Genomic DNA, 18,206 nt, shown 5'->3' with positions numbered 1-18,206 from the left:
ATACAAAGTGAGAGAAGCCAGGAAACACAGCACAAAACCTGATGGTACACTATGTCCTTAGATCGCTTGGCCATTGTTTTCTGTTACAGCAGCACATGTTAATGATACAAAGAAGTTTAACATTTTTTGGCTTTGGCTTTTCATGTCACAACCATAATAAATGTGCACATTATTGTTTGTATTGCCATATCCTTTAGATGCACCGCCAATTTCTAGAGCCTGTGCATGCACAGCCAAGAACGGGATTTTGCCCACAAATAGGCTGGCTGAATTAAGCAGAAACATTGCCATACAGATTCAGCCACAAAGTAATAGTGTGTTTTGGTACAGCATGTTTAAGTTGTGAAGATTTTGTATGGGTCAAACTTGATTTAAACCACCAATTCTGCCATAGGAAGACCAAAGCTTCTTGGTTCTTCACTAACCAGTCTAATCCTGCTTTAAAACGCCTTTGCCTTATATGGATCTAAGACATCCTTAGTTGCATTTAGTTAGAAAAAAACAACCTCCAAAACAATAAAGTAGACAATAAAATGTTAAATCCAGGAGAACAGGAAGAAGTAAAGAGATTTGGGGTTTTTGTTTGTTTTAAGGAATTTGGCCGCGCAGAAAAAATCAAATACGATGAAGAATGAAGAAACGAGTTTTAATGTGGACAGTACACGAGCCTCTCCCTTCTCCCACTGCCTGCAGCCATTGAGCCCTGTATCAAAGCCACACAGAACAACTCCATTTGGTGAAGAATTCAGATCACACCTCTCACATTTCCACTATGGCCCTCCTCCTCTTGGAGACATGGAAACATTCCAGGGGGCCTTGGAAGGAGGGTCTCGGAAACGCAAGAGCATGCCAACAAAAATGCCTCCTTCTGTCAACCGTGAGGGTTCCTCATCACCATCAGACAGACCTGAAGATCACAATGACATAGGCTCTCCCAGTCTCCCCTTGGTGTTCCAACAGCCAGCCCAGCCCAAGTACAGTTCCCAGATGATCGACCTCTGCAACTTTGGTTTTCAGTTCTACAGAACTCTGGAGCACTTTGGAGCCAAGCCCATTAAGCAAGAACCAGTGAAGCCTAACGTGGCATGGCCCAGTAGCTCAGCATTCATGCAGGCTCCTTACTCTTATTATCCTAAAGTCCACCCTGGCTTAATGTTTCCTTTTATTGTGCCACCAAACTTTCATTTCAGGAACCCCTTTCAAATGAAAAGACCTCCAGAGACACCCTTCAGGAGGGCTGAAGTAAGAGCAAGTGGTGAAAATAAACAGAAAGTGGAAAGAGTAGATGTCAACCTTCAGATAGATGACAGTTACTATGTTGATGTCGGGGGTGAACAGAAACGCTGGCAATGTCCCATGTGTGAGAAGTCGTATACATCCAAGTACAACTTGGTCACCCATATCTTGGGGCACAGTGGAATTAAGCCACATGCTTGCACCCGATGTGGCAAGCTCTTCAAGCAGCTGAGCCACTTGCACACACATATGTTGACACACCAGGGCACGCGGCCACATAAGTGCCAGGTATGTCACAAAGCTTTCACTCAAACCAGTCACCTTAAGAGACACATGATGCAACACAGTGACATCAAGCCTTACAACTGCAGGATCTGTGGCAGAGGTTTCGCCTATCCCAGTGAGCTGAAAGCACACGAGTCTAAGCACGAGAGCGGCCGAGAGAACATTTGTGTGGAGTGTGGTCTGGACTTTCCAACCCTGGCCCAGCTGAAGAGACACTTAACAACCCACCGTGGCCCTATACAGTACAATTGCACTGAATGTGATAAGACCTTCCAGTACCCGAGTCAGCTGCAAAACCACATGATGAAGCACAAAGACATCCGCCCATACATCTGCACCGAATGTGGCATGGAGTTTGTGCAGCCACACCATCTCAAACAACACTCCCTAACTCATAAGGTAAGCCAGCATGGGTTGCACTCTCACCTTGCATCGCAAGGTAGCACAAGAATTACAGGGTACTAAAGATACATGTATGTAACCCCTTGGAAAGAAGGTAATCAGTCTATAGAGATGCATGCTGGCCCTTTGCCAGTTGGAGAGATTTATGCAGAGCAAAAGCCCTAGCAGCACTGGCAATAATGAAAGCTAGATGTCTCTGTCAGTTTCAAGAAAGTACACACAAACCCTGCTTTGTTATAAACAGGAGCTCAATTAAATCACCTGTATAACTGCCCAAAACTGTATTCCCATCTCTCCGTTTCTGGGTTTTATCTTCAGAATGACTTTCTGTGACATAACATAGTTTTGCATAGCTGTATAACCCCCCTGAAATTTTAACAGAAATTTTGTACTGAAAATTAGTTCTATATCTTTGCTCCCTTAATTGGGAAGTAGGTGGATTTGCAGTAGACTGTATGTATGCAGCAAAAGAAAGTATATTACTAATCAACAGATTTTGAAGAATCATTATAGTGAGACATTTAGGAGAAAAAAAAAAAAAAGAGAAATTTCCCTTTGTGCATAAGTTATCCAGAATGACAGTTAATAAAAGTGAACAAGCAGGGCAATAATCTCTGCTAATTTGTTTCAAGTGGCAGGCTTGCCACTGCTGACAGCAGAGTCAGTTTAGGCTAGGAGTGGGCTTTAGAACACATCCAGAAAGATCACTTCCAAAAATAGAAAAAAGGAACTGTTTCATTCAAGAATGGCTAAAATTGGCTTATCCACCTTTACAAAAGTGTTGTTAAGACAAGTCAAAACCCCACAGATTTTATAAAAATCTGCTTCCAGCTTTGCATATTTTTTAAACAACACTTGAATTTTGGCTTTTGTACTAAAAGTACAGAAACCTACAGAATTTCAGTCTTACTGACACATTTTCATTTAAAAACCAACAACCCCTACTTCCACATTTGCTTTTTCTTCCCTACTGCATGATCGTAATTTCTGCTCTTTTTGGAAATTCCCTGGTCTTTGGATTTACCATGCAAAATTCTACTAATTTAAGACTTGGTAGTTTTTTGTCACAGGAAATGCAATGCCCCTGAGCCTTTAGAGAGCTTCTGCTTCTTTGTCCACAGCTGCAGGTGGATACAGCTGTGAACATAATTAGCAGTACTTAGCTGACCAAATGCAGGTTCACATCAGACAGGCAGAGACTTAAAACCACTGTTGGTTTTCACAGATTTATCTTCGCAATTAACTGTGAAAAACACTGACTGACACAAAAGTAGAGATCATTTCAAGTCTTCTTTGTAATGGGGGCCTGCAGGAGGAGTAATTGCTCTCAGCACTTCACTAGTAAATCCTCATTACCTTCAGCAAGTTATACTCAGATTTTTAAATGGATTGATTTTCATAGCATCTAAATGACTTTTTGAGGAGCTGGCAGTTAGACCATGTGGGTGTGAGCAAGAATATTGAATTAGGCATTAGTAAATTGACTGGATAGCATAAAAGGTGCTAGAAATGCTCTGTAAATGCCAGATAAAATGAGATCACTCTGTTAGGGTTAGTGCAAGTCTCACTAAGAGCGAACAGTTTTTCCTGTTCATTGAATGTAACGTGTATATTTTTATTTGGTGACATTGCTTGACTACTCTGCTGCTTCAGAGTATTTTCTGTAGCTTTCTTCAAAACAGGGCTATGCGTTTTTTAGAAGCCAATGATTTTCAGTTAACAAAGGCGAGCACTACTTTCTCTTGACTGGTTAGCTTTTATTCTTTGTTAATAAGCGTACGCGTTCGATCAATACTTTACATAAGCAGCAGAGTAGGACAGAGAAGCTTTGCTGCTGACTGTGTCCCATTGATTTGTAACTTACTGATGGAAACAGAACTCATTATTTCATTAAGCTTACATTTTGTTTTCCTTCTTTGCTTCTCAGATTCCTGTAAGAATTTGCCAGCAAAAAAATAGATTAAGTATCTATTACTTGAGCAAATGATGTTAAAAAATTTATTACCTGCTTTGCTAATGCAGAATGAATAATTCATATACTGCTGTACTGAAGATTAAACGATCCAGAAAATTTTCCATCTACAAAATTTTCTGATTTTTTTCGTTTCTTAAAGGGTGTGAAAGAGCATAAATGCGGAATTTGTGGCCGGGAGTTTACTCTGCTGGCCAACATGAAGCGACATGTCCTGATCCACACCAATATCAGAGCTTATCAATGCCATTTGTGTTTCAAGAGCTTTGTGCAAAAGCAGACACTCAAGGCCCACATGATTGTTCATTCTGATGTCAAACCCTTTAAATGCAAGGTAAGTGCACTTGCTGGCAGAGGCATTAAACCACTGGATATTTCTGTGGTGTTAACACCTTACAATATGGTAGAATTAGAAAAACGAGACTTGCTAACCCATACTGCATTTGCATTTAAAGCAACAAAAACCAGTCTGGTTTTCTTTCTTTATCCAGGTTTTGCTTAGGTAGCACAAAATAATAGACGTAAATATCTGTGATTTACTCCCTTCCCCTTCAATATCAGTAACTTTCATCCCCAAATATTTTTTGTGCTTTGTGAGCATTTAAATGACACATGGTTTGAGGACAATAAACATATCTGACATTTGCTTAGTACAGCCATACAAACAGAAGTCTAACTGCTTAATGGCTTGAAACACTGACTATAAACATAGATCAAGTCGTGCACCTTGCAGAGGACCATGGAAAAGCAGCAGCCACAACTTCACACAGTGATCCTATGTGACAGTTCAGGGAAGGACTCGAAGAAAGCCACAGCAAAATACTACTGCAGAAGCAATTTGAGTGGTCCAAATATAACTACCAGACTGAAATTCAGGGCAGGACATCAGTATCCTAACAAAACGGCCTCTGAGACCATCTGTACTTTTTAGGATCCTGTGCAAATTCCAGTTTGCTGCCTCCCTCCAGCACATTGGAGGTTGACATTCTCTTTCCATCCTCTCTTCTCCTCCCTCCTCCTTTGAGGCCTTCACTTTCTTGACAGTGCTCATCTCTGATATCTTCCTTATGAATTATTCGTATTCGTATTCTTACTCAGTATTGGTCACTACATCCATTCCTTTTGCTGCTTATCTGGTTCATTACTGTAGTCATACCTTGTGAAGTCAAAGGTTGTAGGTTTTATTCCCACTGTGATCTGCTCTAAGAGGGCTATAAATACAGAGTGGAGCATATTACCCAGTTTATGCCTAAGTAACTGAAAATTGATCTGGAAGCAATTTCTTGAACTCTTTCATCCAACATCTTTATGGAATTAAATATTTTCTTAAAACGAATGTTTCCTTGAGAAGTAGAGCTGGATGAAAAATTTTAAATGGAATTATTTTCTCTTGAAATATGTAGAACTTCAAAACGTCACAGGAAAATAGGGCATTTAGTGATAATTTTAATAGGAAAATGTCAAAATTAATCTTTTTGACTTCCTCATTTTGCTTTGATAACTTTGAAACATTTCACTTTGAAAAACAAATAGCAAACTCTTTCAACTTTAGCATTTGTCCTATTAAAAAGTTATTTTACATACTAGGAATTACGTTATTCTGTATTCATAAAACAATTTCTGAAATGCTTGGCTAGTTCCATGTCAAGTCTGCTGGAGACTTTCACTCTTCAAGAACACTTGCAATCCTCTCTTTTTGTTCCCATTTAGTCAAAATCCTCCTCCGACTCCTCAAATCTCAGAAAAGATCAACTGTTCTGGATACAACATCTGGACCCACAGCATGTGCAGATTAGTTGGAATTTTGTGTTCAGGTTAGGGTTTGATGATGACAGACTTAAAACCTGGAGATAGCAATAGTTTGAACCGTGGAGTACCACCAGTATGTTTTCCAGCTGGTAACAAAAGCTCTACAGAACACCTGTTTTTCTTTTTCTTTTTCTTTTTCTTTCTCTTTTTTTTTTTTTTTTTTTTTTTTTTGTACTGCTGTGTCCCCACCCAATGTTCATAGGAGGAAAGAAACAAGTAAGCACAGTGAACCAGTTTTTCCTATGGCTGAAGGGGTATGAATCAACACCAGTGCCCCTGAACGGAGCGGAGATTGTAACGATAAGCAAAGGCAGAATCAGGAATTGCGCTTTGGCTTTAGGAACATCCCTTGCCTCTCTGGAAGAGCCCTTGAAAGGCTCAAGCAAGCATTTCTGGCTGGTATTCAGAGGGTTAAGGCAATGACCAGATAGCAGCCTTTTGGCACCAAGCTCCTCCTCAGCAGAAGGAAGGATATAGCTGTATGAACAGCCTGCTTAACAATGGCTCACATGTCCCCGGGGAACCGCCTGCAAATAGATTTCATCTTGCTTTCTCTTGTACTTTTCAAAGCTTCCTGTTTTCTCACGGTCCTTTTGGACAGTTTACAGTCTTTCTCCCTCTCCCTCTCTCTTTGAGGAAAGGAACACCCTTCTTATGAAGAAAAAAAAAAAAAAAGATGAAGAATGCAAGGGAAAGAAAGCACAGCAGTAGCCTTTCTACTTCACCACATGCAATGGTTTTCTTTACCTTTTTCTCACAGCAAAAGAAAACATGAGGCTTTCCTAAGTGTCTGATCACAGCTAAGTACAGACTATCTGAAGTGAGGGAGTAGCAAATTGTTGTCCCTTCTGTTTCCTCATCCAACTGCAACCTGGATCTGTGTTTGATTTTTCTCTGAGGAGTGAACTTCTCTGTAGTGTTTTAAGGCCTGAACCTGTGCTGCCTTGTTTATTTCTGTTATTAAAAAAAAAACGACACTGAAGACTTCTGAAGGAGTTGCACCAACTGGTGCAATAGTGTTAATTCTGATTTGTAGAGGAAGCTCCTATGAAATTTACACTTGCTTTTAGTGCCGAAGTCAGCAATGCTTCAGACCTCCTATAAAGGATGCAATGAAGTTTTGTCCAGCCCAGCCAAATACAGTTCGCAGCAGATGTTTTGAACTCCAATTTTCCCCATCTAATACCATGGGTTTAGATCAGGAGTAAAAACCAAACTAAATGCGAGAGATGAGTACTTTGGGAAGAAACAAAACAGACTGACAAATGTGGAAGGGTGATACTTCATGTGGTGGCTTAGGAAGACAAAATGTAGTGTTGAACAAACTCAGCTTTTCTAGTAAACTGTACTGAAGTCCATTTCACCAGCCAATGCAACAAAGTATGTTCAGCAGACTTGCAGCTAAGGTCTTTCTCTTTGGCGCTTGAATTTTGTTTTGCCTGAAGCAACCAGTCTAACAAAATATCCACAAGTAAATATGTTGTTCCTATTATCCCAAGATGTCTTGCATGAGCCTTGCATCTCCTTGAGTGCTAAGGTGCTCTGTAGTGAGTTCTGCTGGAGCTCCCTCCCGTACAACGGGCTCAGGGTCATCTCTCACACTCTGCTCATCAGTGCTTACACCCGTGCCCTGTCACAGAGAAAGGAAATCTTGTACATCTTCCTAGTTTGGTCTGCAGACTCAGGCTGTTCTTTAAGCACTAACGGTGAACCCAGCTAGTTCTGAGTTGCTATCTTCTAGCACGTGAGCCCAAAACCTGCTCCCTTCACCCTGTAGGTCATGGACTTTCATCTGAAAGTTGTCTTGTGTCCTTTGAAAAGAATAGGTTACCCAGAGACTATGCCACACAGAGCCATCATTCTGAAAAAAATTTTTCATATCTGCATTTCTTTCATTTTCCTGCCACACCTCTAGTACCATTTCCTCGTGTCCCCAGAGGAGATTTCAGGACAAGAGCACATTACATATCCCTAAGCCTGTGAATGACTTTGGGAAATGGAAAACCTACCCCCTTTATTCAGAGACACAGAACTTTTATGCTGTAAGGAACTATTCTTTCCAAAGTCCCCTGTCTTTTCATTATGAAGAAAGAGAAATAAATGTTGCCTTGACAGAAACAAAATAAATGCTCCTACTAGACCCATTTTTATAGTCAATACCTTATAACGATAAAGATTGCGTGAAGTACTCTAGCCATTCACTTGTTCAACCTGATTTTCCTTGATTGCCAATTTAGCTAGAGAAGTAAAGACCCAGCTACCAGGAAGCAAAAGCTGGTGAGAACCCAGGTTAGCCACAACGCAAGCAGATAACCAGAAGCCTTCTGCTAAGAGGTATTAGAGAGGTGTTATTATTGGCATTCTTGTAGCCAGAGAAATATTGACATGTCATAGGTGGTTCCAGCAGCTGTCAAGATACCATCAGCTGCCGTTCTTCCTTGCAAATTTTCTGTCCTCATCAACGTTTCTTCTCTTCTTTGTTTCTTCCCAGCACTTTCAGAGTGGTTTCTTGGTGCATTCACTTGCCTGAATCTAAGTAATCCAGCATATTAGCTCTCTTTTTGAATGCAAAGAAGAGACTGTCCTCTTTCTTCAGTGGGTGGATGACCCTTGGAATCAGATATCTTACTTTTACAAATTAATAACTCATTTTCAGTGGCTATTCTCTCTTTTTCCCCCACTGTCTTGGTGAACACTTTGCTGATAAACTTATTTACTAGAATGTCCATTTTACCAAAACAACAGAGAGCAAATTATAGGAGAGCTTATGCAGCTGAAGCAAGTATTTTTTTTAAAAGCAGGTGAATATTTCCAGACTTTTTCTTTTTGCAGCATTGACTCAGCTCTAGTTTTTATTTAAAAACTATAACCCTGCAATTTTTTATATTAATGAACTGCTTCCGTTTTCCCTCAAGAGTTGGTTTAAGATGCAAAGGATACAGTACTATTTCACCAAGGATCATTCCACTATCTATTTCATCCAGATACTCCAGGTGATGGCTTTGTGAAATTGAATCAAAAAGTACTGTAGCAGACCTTCTGTACTATCAAAATAAATCAGAAGTCAGATGAGACCAAAAATTTGGTGGAATTTCAGTAATTACTTTTTAGTAATTTTCTCCCAGGTAAATACATTGCTTGAGGAAAGTTTCAGTTACTCAGTAACAGTGATTCTAGCTGATCAACAAAGATCACAAAAAAAAATAAAATCTGATAGTAAAAGTATTTGTCTAAAACCATTCCAAAAAAGGGAGCTGAAGTAAAAAGCAAACAGCAGTTTGCAGAGGATGGAAATAGCCACTTGAATGTGAATAAAATTATAAATCCTGATAAGGAAAGACCAGAAGACAAGTAAGACTAGAAGCTTGTAATAGTGATGTCAAACTCTCATGTCTTGGAAATACATTTGATTTACACGGGACCAGACCACAAAAGGACCCATCAAGATAAACAACAACAATGAAAAAAAAAACCTCCTTATTGTTTCATCAAAGGGAAACTTGCCACATCAATGGCTTGAGCTGGCAGGAACATACTTCAGGGAAAGCTGAGTCATTCTTGCAGCTCCATGACTGTTTAAATTCTAGCTTACTCACCAGAGACACCGAAACACAGAAGTTGGTAAACAGAAGATAAAAGGATCAGAGGAAATTGGGGGAGCAAGAAACAAAGGAAAAAAGGAATTGCTTTTTCTAGCTTTAAGTAAAATGTGCAGCCATTTTATTTCCACTTAAGGAGAAGTAATATTCTGCTTGACTGTTTCACAGAAACACTTCAATAGTTTTATCTTGTATCTCCATCTATGCCTGGCGTTGTTCTTGATTAAAGGCTAGATTTATAAACTACAAATGAAATGGTTCACCAGGACAGAAAGTTGTATGTCAAATTTCATTCAAGTTAAGAGCCTTCCAGGCTATGCACTTAAGTCTCTCCCCTCCTCACAACAACATTTCCTGCTTTTGGGGAATCCTTGACTGTTTGTTCTAGTCACCAAATTAAAAAAATGGCAGCAGCGCAGGTGGCCCTGGATAGATCAGACTCAATCACAGATTCTTACCTGTAGGTTTTTTGCTTGTATCTTTGAAAAACAAATTGCAGCCAGAAGCTGCTAGGGCTCAAGTTGAGAAGAGCAGATCCTATTTCCTTTTAAAATGTTCTGTTTGGAAGTACATCTTTGAACTAATAATTTTCATTTTTACTGTTTTTTACAGCTGTGTGGAAAGGAATTTAATAGAATGCACAATTTAATGGGACACATGCACTTGCACTCGGACAGTAAGCCTTTCAAGTGCCTCTACTGTCCCAGCAAATTCACCTTGAAAGGGAACCTAACCCGGCATATGAAAGTCAAACATGGGGTCATGGAAAGAGGATTTCATTCACAAGGTAATATTTTTCAGCAAGGTTATTTTCTGAAAGATTTGAAGATGCATATCACTAAACCCAAATGGGCTTTGTACCACAGATCCACTATCTTGTACTGATTCAATGCTGTTTGAATCCCGTAAGTCTGGGAGGTTGTTATTAACTGTCATCTATATTACTCCAGGGCTACAGATCAGAGATCCCCAAGGTAATGAGTGTTTTCTCAGAGACCTTTCAGGCTAGCTATCTGATGACACAGAGGTACAGACCAAGATAGAGGAGTAGATGGAGACAAAATGAGACAGTATTTATAAGCACAAAGGAATAATTTTAGTGCAGTAAGTTGCTGTCGTCAGATGTTAGGGAGTATACAGTCAGTAGTGTGAGCAGAGGATTTATCGAACCATACCAAATGTTTTTGTACTTAAGCCCAGGGCTCCCTGTTTATCCCTGTAAGAAGGTGCAATACTCATAGCACCACAGAGCTTCTCCCAGCATGTGGGTACCCTGAGACACAAATGGGAGAGAGCTGATGGATACTCAGCCTTAGTGAGGCTGTGGCACATGTAACTGGCCAGGGGAACAATTTGATAACATGATCTTCCTGCCTGAAGGTGTAGTTCCATTATTTTTGAAAAAATGTTAGAGTTTCAAAGGGCTTGATTGCCAGAGGCTGACAGACCACAGCCTAGCAGCCACGGACAAGAATTTCTCCCCAGACACATCTGGTTGGGAGTCTATAGTTTTTCTCTCATGTTTGAGGTACATCATAAATCATAAATTCATTCAAAGCTGAAAGAAGTAAAAAATGCAGAAGATTTCATGGGTCTTGCTCACTGCTTATTGCATTCCAGTCTGGAATGGAAGCCTAATGACTCTTTGTCCAAGAGCCTGGCTATTCTGTACCATATTGACATAGCTGACATTAGGCGAAGGCCGTGGGTTCAAGTCCCAGTTTACAAAGAAGCATGTGAACAGGAGGAGAAACTCCTCCCCCATCTCAAAACATATGGACTTTTAACTCCCCAGGGTATCCTGCAAAGCATTGCTTATCTCCCACCTACACTTCCTAAAGTCAGCCTTATGTGTGCACACATGCCAATGCTATCTAAAGAAGTGGGGGAAATAGGGAGAATTGTTTTTAGAGTTTTGGTATCCAAGACACTTGGTTTGTTAAGTCCTTCTGGATAAATAATTCTTTCATGGGTAAGATTTCTTGGTGTTTCTCAAATTCGGGTTTTAGGACAGCCTAGCACGTACGTAAAACACATACTCTAATGACATTTGGCATAAAATTTACAAAGATCCTAACAGGTAACGAAATAAATACCTCTTTTTTTCCCTGTAAATCTCCTACAGCACTGCACTAGTTACACAATTACTTGTAATTGAAGACAGCCTAAGAGCTTTTCAGTGTACAGTGATTCTTCACCAATTGAGGCTTATCAGTCACAAGATAATTTTTAAGGGCTGCCACCTGCTCATGAACCATTTTAACAAATACAACCTGTTGCAAAGTAGCAGCTCTATTTAGTGAGGCTGTACAGATCCATCAGAAACTGGATTCAGTTACTGGGGGGAAAAAACCAAACCAAACCAAAATAAACCAAAACAAAGCAAGTGAAATAGTGGCTTTCTTAGATATTTTCTGTTGGGTGAAATCCTCATCCCAGTACTGTCACTATTCTTTTATTTGAGATAGACTATGCCTGCAGTGTCTGAATCTTCTTCAGAGCGTCCCAATGGTGAGAGAGCATTTGAGTCCACAGGTGCCTCCTGGGTTTCCAGCAAAAGGGGAGACACTCTGACAATTATTAAGACAAGCCAGTTTCAGGACTACAGTCAGATTTATACTGCACCGCTCAAAATCATAATTTGTTTATAATGATTTCCACAAGCTGAAGCACTATCTAGTGCATAGAGCTTTTCACTGGCATGAGTGGCTTCTCAGTGAATGAAAGAGGAAAAAATTAAGGAGAGTGGAGGTTGTAGACTGATGAGACTGGATTGTCTTTTCATTTTTAATGTAGTAGCATTGAACCAGTGTCCACAGAACATAGAATTGACATGGTTTTTAACCTCTTCCACCCCTCTGGGGAAAAAAAAAAAAAAAAGTACAAAACCTGGGACTTTGATTATGGCCTATGATGCTTTAGATTAAAGTTTTAATTAAAAAAAAAAAAAATAGGAAGGAGGAAGTGAGCAGGTTCACTGGCGAAGTAGTTTACAAGAGGCCAGGCCACTTCACTTTTATTTCTAGCTCCCTCACCATGTGTCTGGCATGCACAGTGCAATGTTTTTTGTGTCCTGACTTGGCTGTGAAGTGTATACAATGGTAATTCTTTTAAGAGCATCTCAAAGGAGATGCCATGAGACATAAAGTACTTGGAGATACCTGAGTGGAAGACAAAGGTAAAGTATGAAACAGAAGGCAGCCTCATATCTTGTTTTTCAGCCATGTATCACGTAGTAAAATTTCCTTTTCTCCTCCTCTCAAACTACTACAAGGTTTTGGAAGAGGAAGAATTTCTCTGTCCCAGACAAATGTCTTGAGAAGCTTGGAACAGGAAGAGCCCTTTGATCTTTCCCAGAAAAGCCAAGGGAAGGGAATCTCATTTCATTCGGATGGTGAGAGTGCCAAGGGAAGCTCAGGACAGGAAGAAGAGGAAGACAACTGCTACGAGGCAGAGCAGTACAGCCCTGCCATGTACCACCATGATGACAACAAGCTGTACGCAGCTCAAGATCTGTCTGGCAAACGTGAGTGCATGATGAAGGACTTCAGAGAGTCCTACTACAATGAGAAGGAAGAAGTGCTAAGTGAGGAAGAACTGGAGAAGAGAATAGGAAATTCAGACAAACAGGAGAGCCAAGGAGAGAGAGACCTTGCAAACAACAAAGAACACCTCAGCTTGAGGTCCTTTGAAAAGGCCAGACTTGGCCACTCTCTCTCCGATTACTTGTATTTCAAGCACAGGAACAAGAGTTTGAAAGAATTGCTGGAAAGAAAAATGGAAAAACAAACAATGCTTATAGGCATTTAAAATGGACTTTTTAAACAGCTGGAAAATGGGAACTACACAGCTTTTAACATGAGCTGTAATTTACCAAAGCCTGGAATTTTGTAGTAGTCTTTAGAAATAAACAAGCCAAATTATTAAAAATAATTTAAGGAAAAACACATACATTAAAAGAATAAAGCAGTCCAAGGTCACCAAGAAATGCAATAGATATTGAACAGTAATATTTTTATACTTATCCATCTTATGTATAAGCAGACAACGGGATGGGTACAGAAATTTATTTTCCTTTTTCTGTGGTGATAGAGACTTATATGCAATTTTCTAGTTATCAACAAGCAACATCCTTTAGCCTTTGATTTATTGTCTGGCTAGATATATATGAAAACTTCTAACCATACCTCTCAAAAAAAATCTGAAAATACTAAGTATTTCACAGTATAAGCAAGAGTACTATTAAACATCATGTGCATGAAAATGCTGTTACTCTCAGAACCAACACAGTCCAAATACTTTCATTTACTGAGGTGACTGTTAGTTCAACCACTTACAATGAGAAATGGGAAACTAAGAAGAAATACTGATTTCTTGTGAGACAGTAAAGGGTAGCTCTGTAAGGCTTTGAAAGGGCTGGAATTTAACATGGTCACAGGAGCTTTTCCTCTGGCCCAAGGGATGTTTGTGCTTTGCTATGTTTCAGTCACCATGGGAGCATTCAGCAATTCTTTAAGTGAAATAGCATGCACTGTGTTGATGTTTTGTTCTACTGTCTGCTCAGACAAATATGTCTAACAAGCAGCAGCACCGTGTAGCACTTGCAAGTCTTGCTGTAATTACACATAATGCAGTATGATTAATTTCACTGAGAAAATGACGCAATTTTGCTGCTTATCTGTTCAGCTTATCTTTGCTAGTAAGGACGATTTTGAAATACACAGGTCTGACCTGGTTTTATTTTAGAAGTTATGCCAAAAAAGAGCCCTTACAGGGCAAGCAGTACCTCACAGAGGAGAAGTGTTTCTGGATTTCCACTGATTGGAGTCAGAAATTTTCCCTTATCAACATGGTTTGACCAGTAAGCTCCAGGCCTTTCAGAAGAATTCCACTCATGCTGTTTTTACTGAGTCATTTGCAACTTTCTTCTTCTGATTCCCATACAATTACATGCTCATAACAAAGATGCTAAAAGCACATTCCATTAAGAACACTCCGTTAATTGCATGAATAGTTTGACCAGCACCTTCATTCCTGCATCTTCAAGATAGACAACAAACAGCCCCGCACCATCCTATTGCTTATAAGGAAGATTTAATAAGTCATTTAGTTAGTCCTATGTCATTCTGACATGCCAGCTCAAAAGGTTAAAATCCATATATATGGCACGTCTTTTTCAAATATTATTTCTTCACTTACCTGCCAAGTTCTTGATTTGAAATACCTTGCTATAATGCTCAATATGTAGCAAGTTATAATTAAATATAGTCATACACTCATGGCTTGCTAAGGCTAGAGTCATGTAGCTGCAGCCCTCTGCCATTATAAGAACCCACTCACCTTACAGAACTAATGATTCTCACACCTACCAGCTAATGAGTATTCATAGGGCAGCAGCCTTATTCATCATATAGAACTGCATTTATGTAGTCCAAGGTTGCAGAAGATAGTTCCATTTTTCAGGGCTCAAACATGGCATAATAAAGATTCTGAATGAAGAGCATAAAAATCTGTTGATAAAAGTAGCTGTAACATATGGGTGACTCTTCTAAATGTAATTAACTCTACAGCTGATGTATGTACTTTTTCAAAATAAAAAGGGTATATCAAATTGAAGTGGAATTTAGGTCACTTTAGGTCTAGAATTAATGATGTCTTTCAAAATGAGGTGTACTTCAGACGCACATAGACATGTTTTTTTCAATGATGAACTGTTTTATCATATACATTCAACTTCCTTCCTTCCACTGCAAGATAACTCCTCTTGAAAGAGAGGCCATCTGTCTTTCGAGGAAGACATTGTAGTTAAGCAGAAGAATCAGAAAATTTTTAGAGTAGTGTGTGTAACTGCATTCTTTCCTAGACTAGAGGGGAAATGATCAGGTAGAAATTCAGCATGGTCTAGGAAATTGTCTCCTAGAAATGGAAACAAGTCCTTCAGTTACCTTCTTGGCAATGTATTTTCTCTGCCAGACAAAAGCTCCTATTTGAGAATGTATACAGACAGGAGCTGGGAGCCAGTGACTTTTAGAAATGTCTCTCTCAGGGTTGTGTAGTTGCCAGCTGTGCATCATTCAAGATCAGTCCACTCCACCTTCGCAGCCATATTAGTTCCTGTGATAAGAGGAATAAGCAAGGAATCAGGAACCTGGCTGCAGCTTCTAGAATGGTGATTATACAGATGAGTTGAACTCAGCAAGTCCCTTTAATTCTGTGGTGGGTAAAGCAGAAAGGCATGCAGCCTTTCCATTGCAAAGTCCCGTTGTCTATGCATTGGAGAGTGTTATGGGACAGATAGACAATTCTTATCAAGAAAGAGACAAATTATTACACATCAACAGCACTCCAGGCAAATGGAGCAAAGGTGACATTATCAGCAGAGCTCAGTTCCCAGTAGGTAACATCATATCCAAAAAAACTATATGTCTACTGGAAATATGCAGTCCAAGAGTTCTCATACAGGCCTCTAAGGGAAAGTGCCAGATGTGTCCTTAGGAAAGGAAAAAACTGCAAACAGTTCTGGGTTGTCTCAATCATTAACCCAAACACTTTCAACCACCACCACTGCAGCCAATTTATCCACTTCTACAATCACACTTCTTGTTGGAGAAAAAGCAACTGACAGCCACATACAGCCAGGTGGAAAGGAGCAGAGGTCCCCAGAATGGCAATGTTATTTGGGAATAATTTGTAATGTAAATCCCTTTTCTTTCATTCTTCCTAGAAAGCAGAGAACATCCCATTACAATGAAGCCTTGAGACTGTGCCCAGTCACATAGTCACACTAAGCTAATTCACAAACACCCAAGGCTAATTCATGATAGAATAGTAAGTCACCAGACAGAGGAATTGCAAACAAAACTGTTACTGAGATAAGGAGACACTGCCAAGCAAACCAAGCAAAGAGATTAGGAGATGACAGTCCTCCCTACAGCAGAGGATAATGCAGCTGAGTTTAAGACACTTGTTACAAAGAGGCCCCAAGGGACAAATTAAAAGTGAAATAACAGCCTTCATTGTGAAGCACCTTGCTTTTCAAACATAGTTATTTTCACACTATTTACATTGGCACTGTGTTGGGAACAGACAGTAACAGCCTTTGCTTTTTAATAGCTTTGAAAATGCTTTATAGAAATCTGCTCTCATAATGAAGTTATTTCCCATTTCTAATTTTTGAGGGATTAGCTTCCTTGTTTTGCTGTGAATAGAAGCTGAGAAATTCCATGGAGCCATCGCCGGTGTCCTGGACTTTGGGGATATATTTTCTTTTTTTCTTCCTTCCTAACCTGAGTCTATCTACCTTCTTCTTGCTATGTTGTAGAAAAAAAAAATGTATTTATCTGACTCTTCTCTGCTATTTGGGTTTTCAGCTTGTGGTAACACAAGCTTGTGGTAACGTAAAAGCCCAGTCTCCACCACCTCTATATTAAATCACATCCATACCATTTCCCTGCATCATTAGATGAAGTCTAATTTCATCCTCTTGGAGAGCATCAGGGCAAATAAGAGTGTCCACAAACCCATACAACTGAGATGCTTCAAGAGGCCATGCTGAGGAAAGGTAAATTTGCCACACGATAATGAGCCTGGGCAAGTGAAGGCATGTGGTTTGTTTAATTAGAGGCTTTTCTGCTATTAAAGCAGCAGAGACAATTCTGCAAGACACTGTGCAGAACAGAGTAGGTGGATGAAATGTCAGAAGTGGGATTAGTAAAATCTGAGGGCAAAGAAATACAATATGTTTATTGAGAAAGTGAAGTTGGAGGTAACCCTGGAACAAACTATTTTGAGTCTGGCCACCAGGACTCAGCCATCTCATTGTGAACCTGAGTTCTCCTGGCTGCCAGGCAGCCTCCAGTCTGTGAAGGCAATGACAGGTGCTCTGTGTTCATCAGCTCAAAGGATAAAACACTTCATAATAAAAGTTTATCCTGTGCTGTGTCCTATAAAACAAGTTACTGGAAAGATCGAGTAATGTTACTGCACCCACTTTTTTACAACTCTGTTGGACCACTAGCTATTCTCTAGTTTCTCTCTTCATATGGTGCTGCTGGGCTCTGCTGTTAGGAGTGTACAGTTAAGAAGTAATATAAATAGTATATTTATTATTACAAGAAGTTTTTAATAATTATTAACAGTTTTGAAAATAAGTCATGTCTGCTTAGCTGAACAAGATGTAACAGAGCTAACATTTTGTACTCCTAACAGATTTTGCAAATAATGTGATGAATATTTATTTCACATAGAACACTGAGTTCTTTTTTAAAGCTCAAAAAATGGACCAACTATCTGTGAATATTTAGTTTCTGGCTTTCTGTCTCAATAGCAAAAGCATGTACGATGTATTGTATTAATTTAAGCAAATAAATACATACTGGAGAAGCTGCTGTACTTGGTATTGAAATGGATCAAGAGTTCTTGGCACACTAGCTATTTTATATAATAAATGCTTGGGGCTGGTCTGACCAGGTCATACTTCACTCAGCACCACTGATGAGTGGTCCTTGTAAAGGGAAGCTTAAATCAATGATGGAGGACTAGTTAGAGGACAAGAGCAAAAGAGTTGTCAGGACCTCTGGGGTAAATAGATCATATCATTGTAACAGACTGAAGGGAGGACATGAAGAAAGCTCTGGAATTATTATGGTATTTGTTAACTTGGCTTTAGACAAGCTGAAAAAGACACACATAATCCTTATCTTAAAGATGTTTCAAAGATCTGCATCATGTAAAAAGAGAGGAAAAACCAATGAGACATGTTACGAGATAGAAGTTAAGAAAGTAGGAATGCCTTTATAGCTTGAGGAATAAGCAGAAGACTCTGAATTTGGAGGCTCAGAGTTTCTTTTTTTAATGGGAAGCATCACTTTTAAGTGATGAATAAACTCTTGGATTTGTTTGTT

General features: G+C 39.5%; 1 protein-coding gene across 1 annotated transcript; it reads left to right on the top strand.

The window, feature by feature from the left end:
• Positions 1–615: 615 nt before the first annotated feature.
• ZNF366 (zinc finger protein 366) lies at positions 616–13,113 on the top strand. The gene is made up of 4 exons (XM_009949551.2): positions 616–1,920; positions 4,038–4,229; positions 9,916–10,090; positions 12,578–13,113. The coding sequence occupies exons 1-4, from the start codon at positions 625–627 to the stop codon at positions 13,111–13,113; spliced, it is 2,199 nt and encodes a 732-aa protein (XP_009947853.2). The 5' UTR covers positions 616–624.
• Positions 13,114–18,206: the final 5,093 nt, after the last annotated feature.

This window comes from Leptosomus discolor, chromosome Z, assembly GCF_034619465.1.
Source record: "Leptosomus discolor isolate bLepDis1 chromosome Z, bLepDis1.hap2, whole genome shotgun sequence".
NCBI classification, from domain to species: Eukaryota; Metazoa; Chordata; class Aves; order Leptosomiformes; family Leptosomidae; genus Leptosomus; species Leptosomus discolor.
This window is presented reverse-complemented; position numbering and strand designations above follow the sequence as displayed.

Coding starts and splice junctions, on each gene's coding strand:
- ZNF366 (XM_009949551.2), top strand. CDS start 625: ATGAAGAATGAAGAAACGAGTTTTAATGTGGACAGTACACGAGCCTCT. Junction 1,921..4,037: donor AACACTCCCTAACTCATAAG/GTAAGCCAGCAT, acceptor CGTTTCTTAAAG/GGTGTGAAAGAGCATAAATG. Junction 10,091..12,577: donor AAGAGGATTTCATTCACAAG/GTAATATTTTTC, acceptor AACTACTACAAG/GTTTTGGAAGAGGAAGAATT.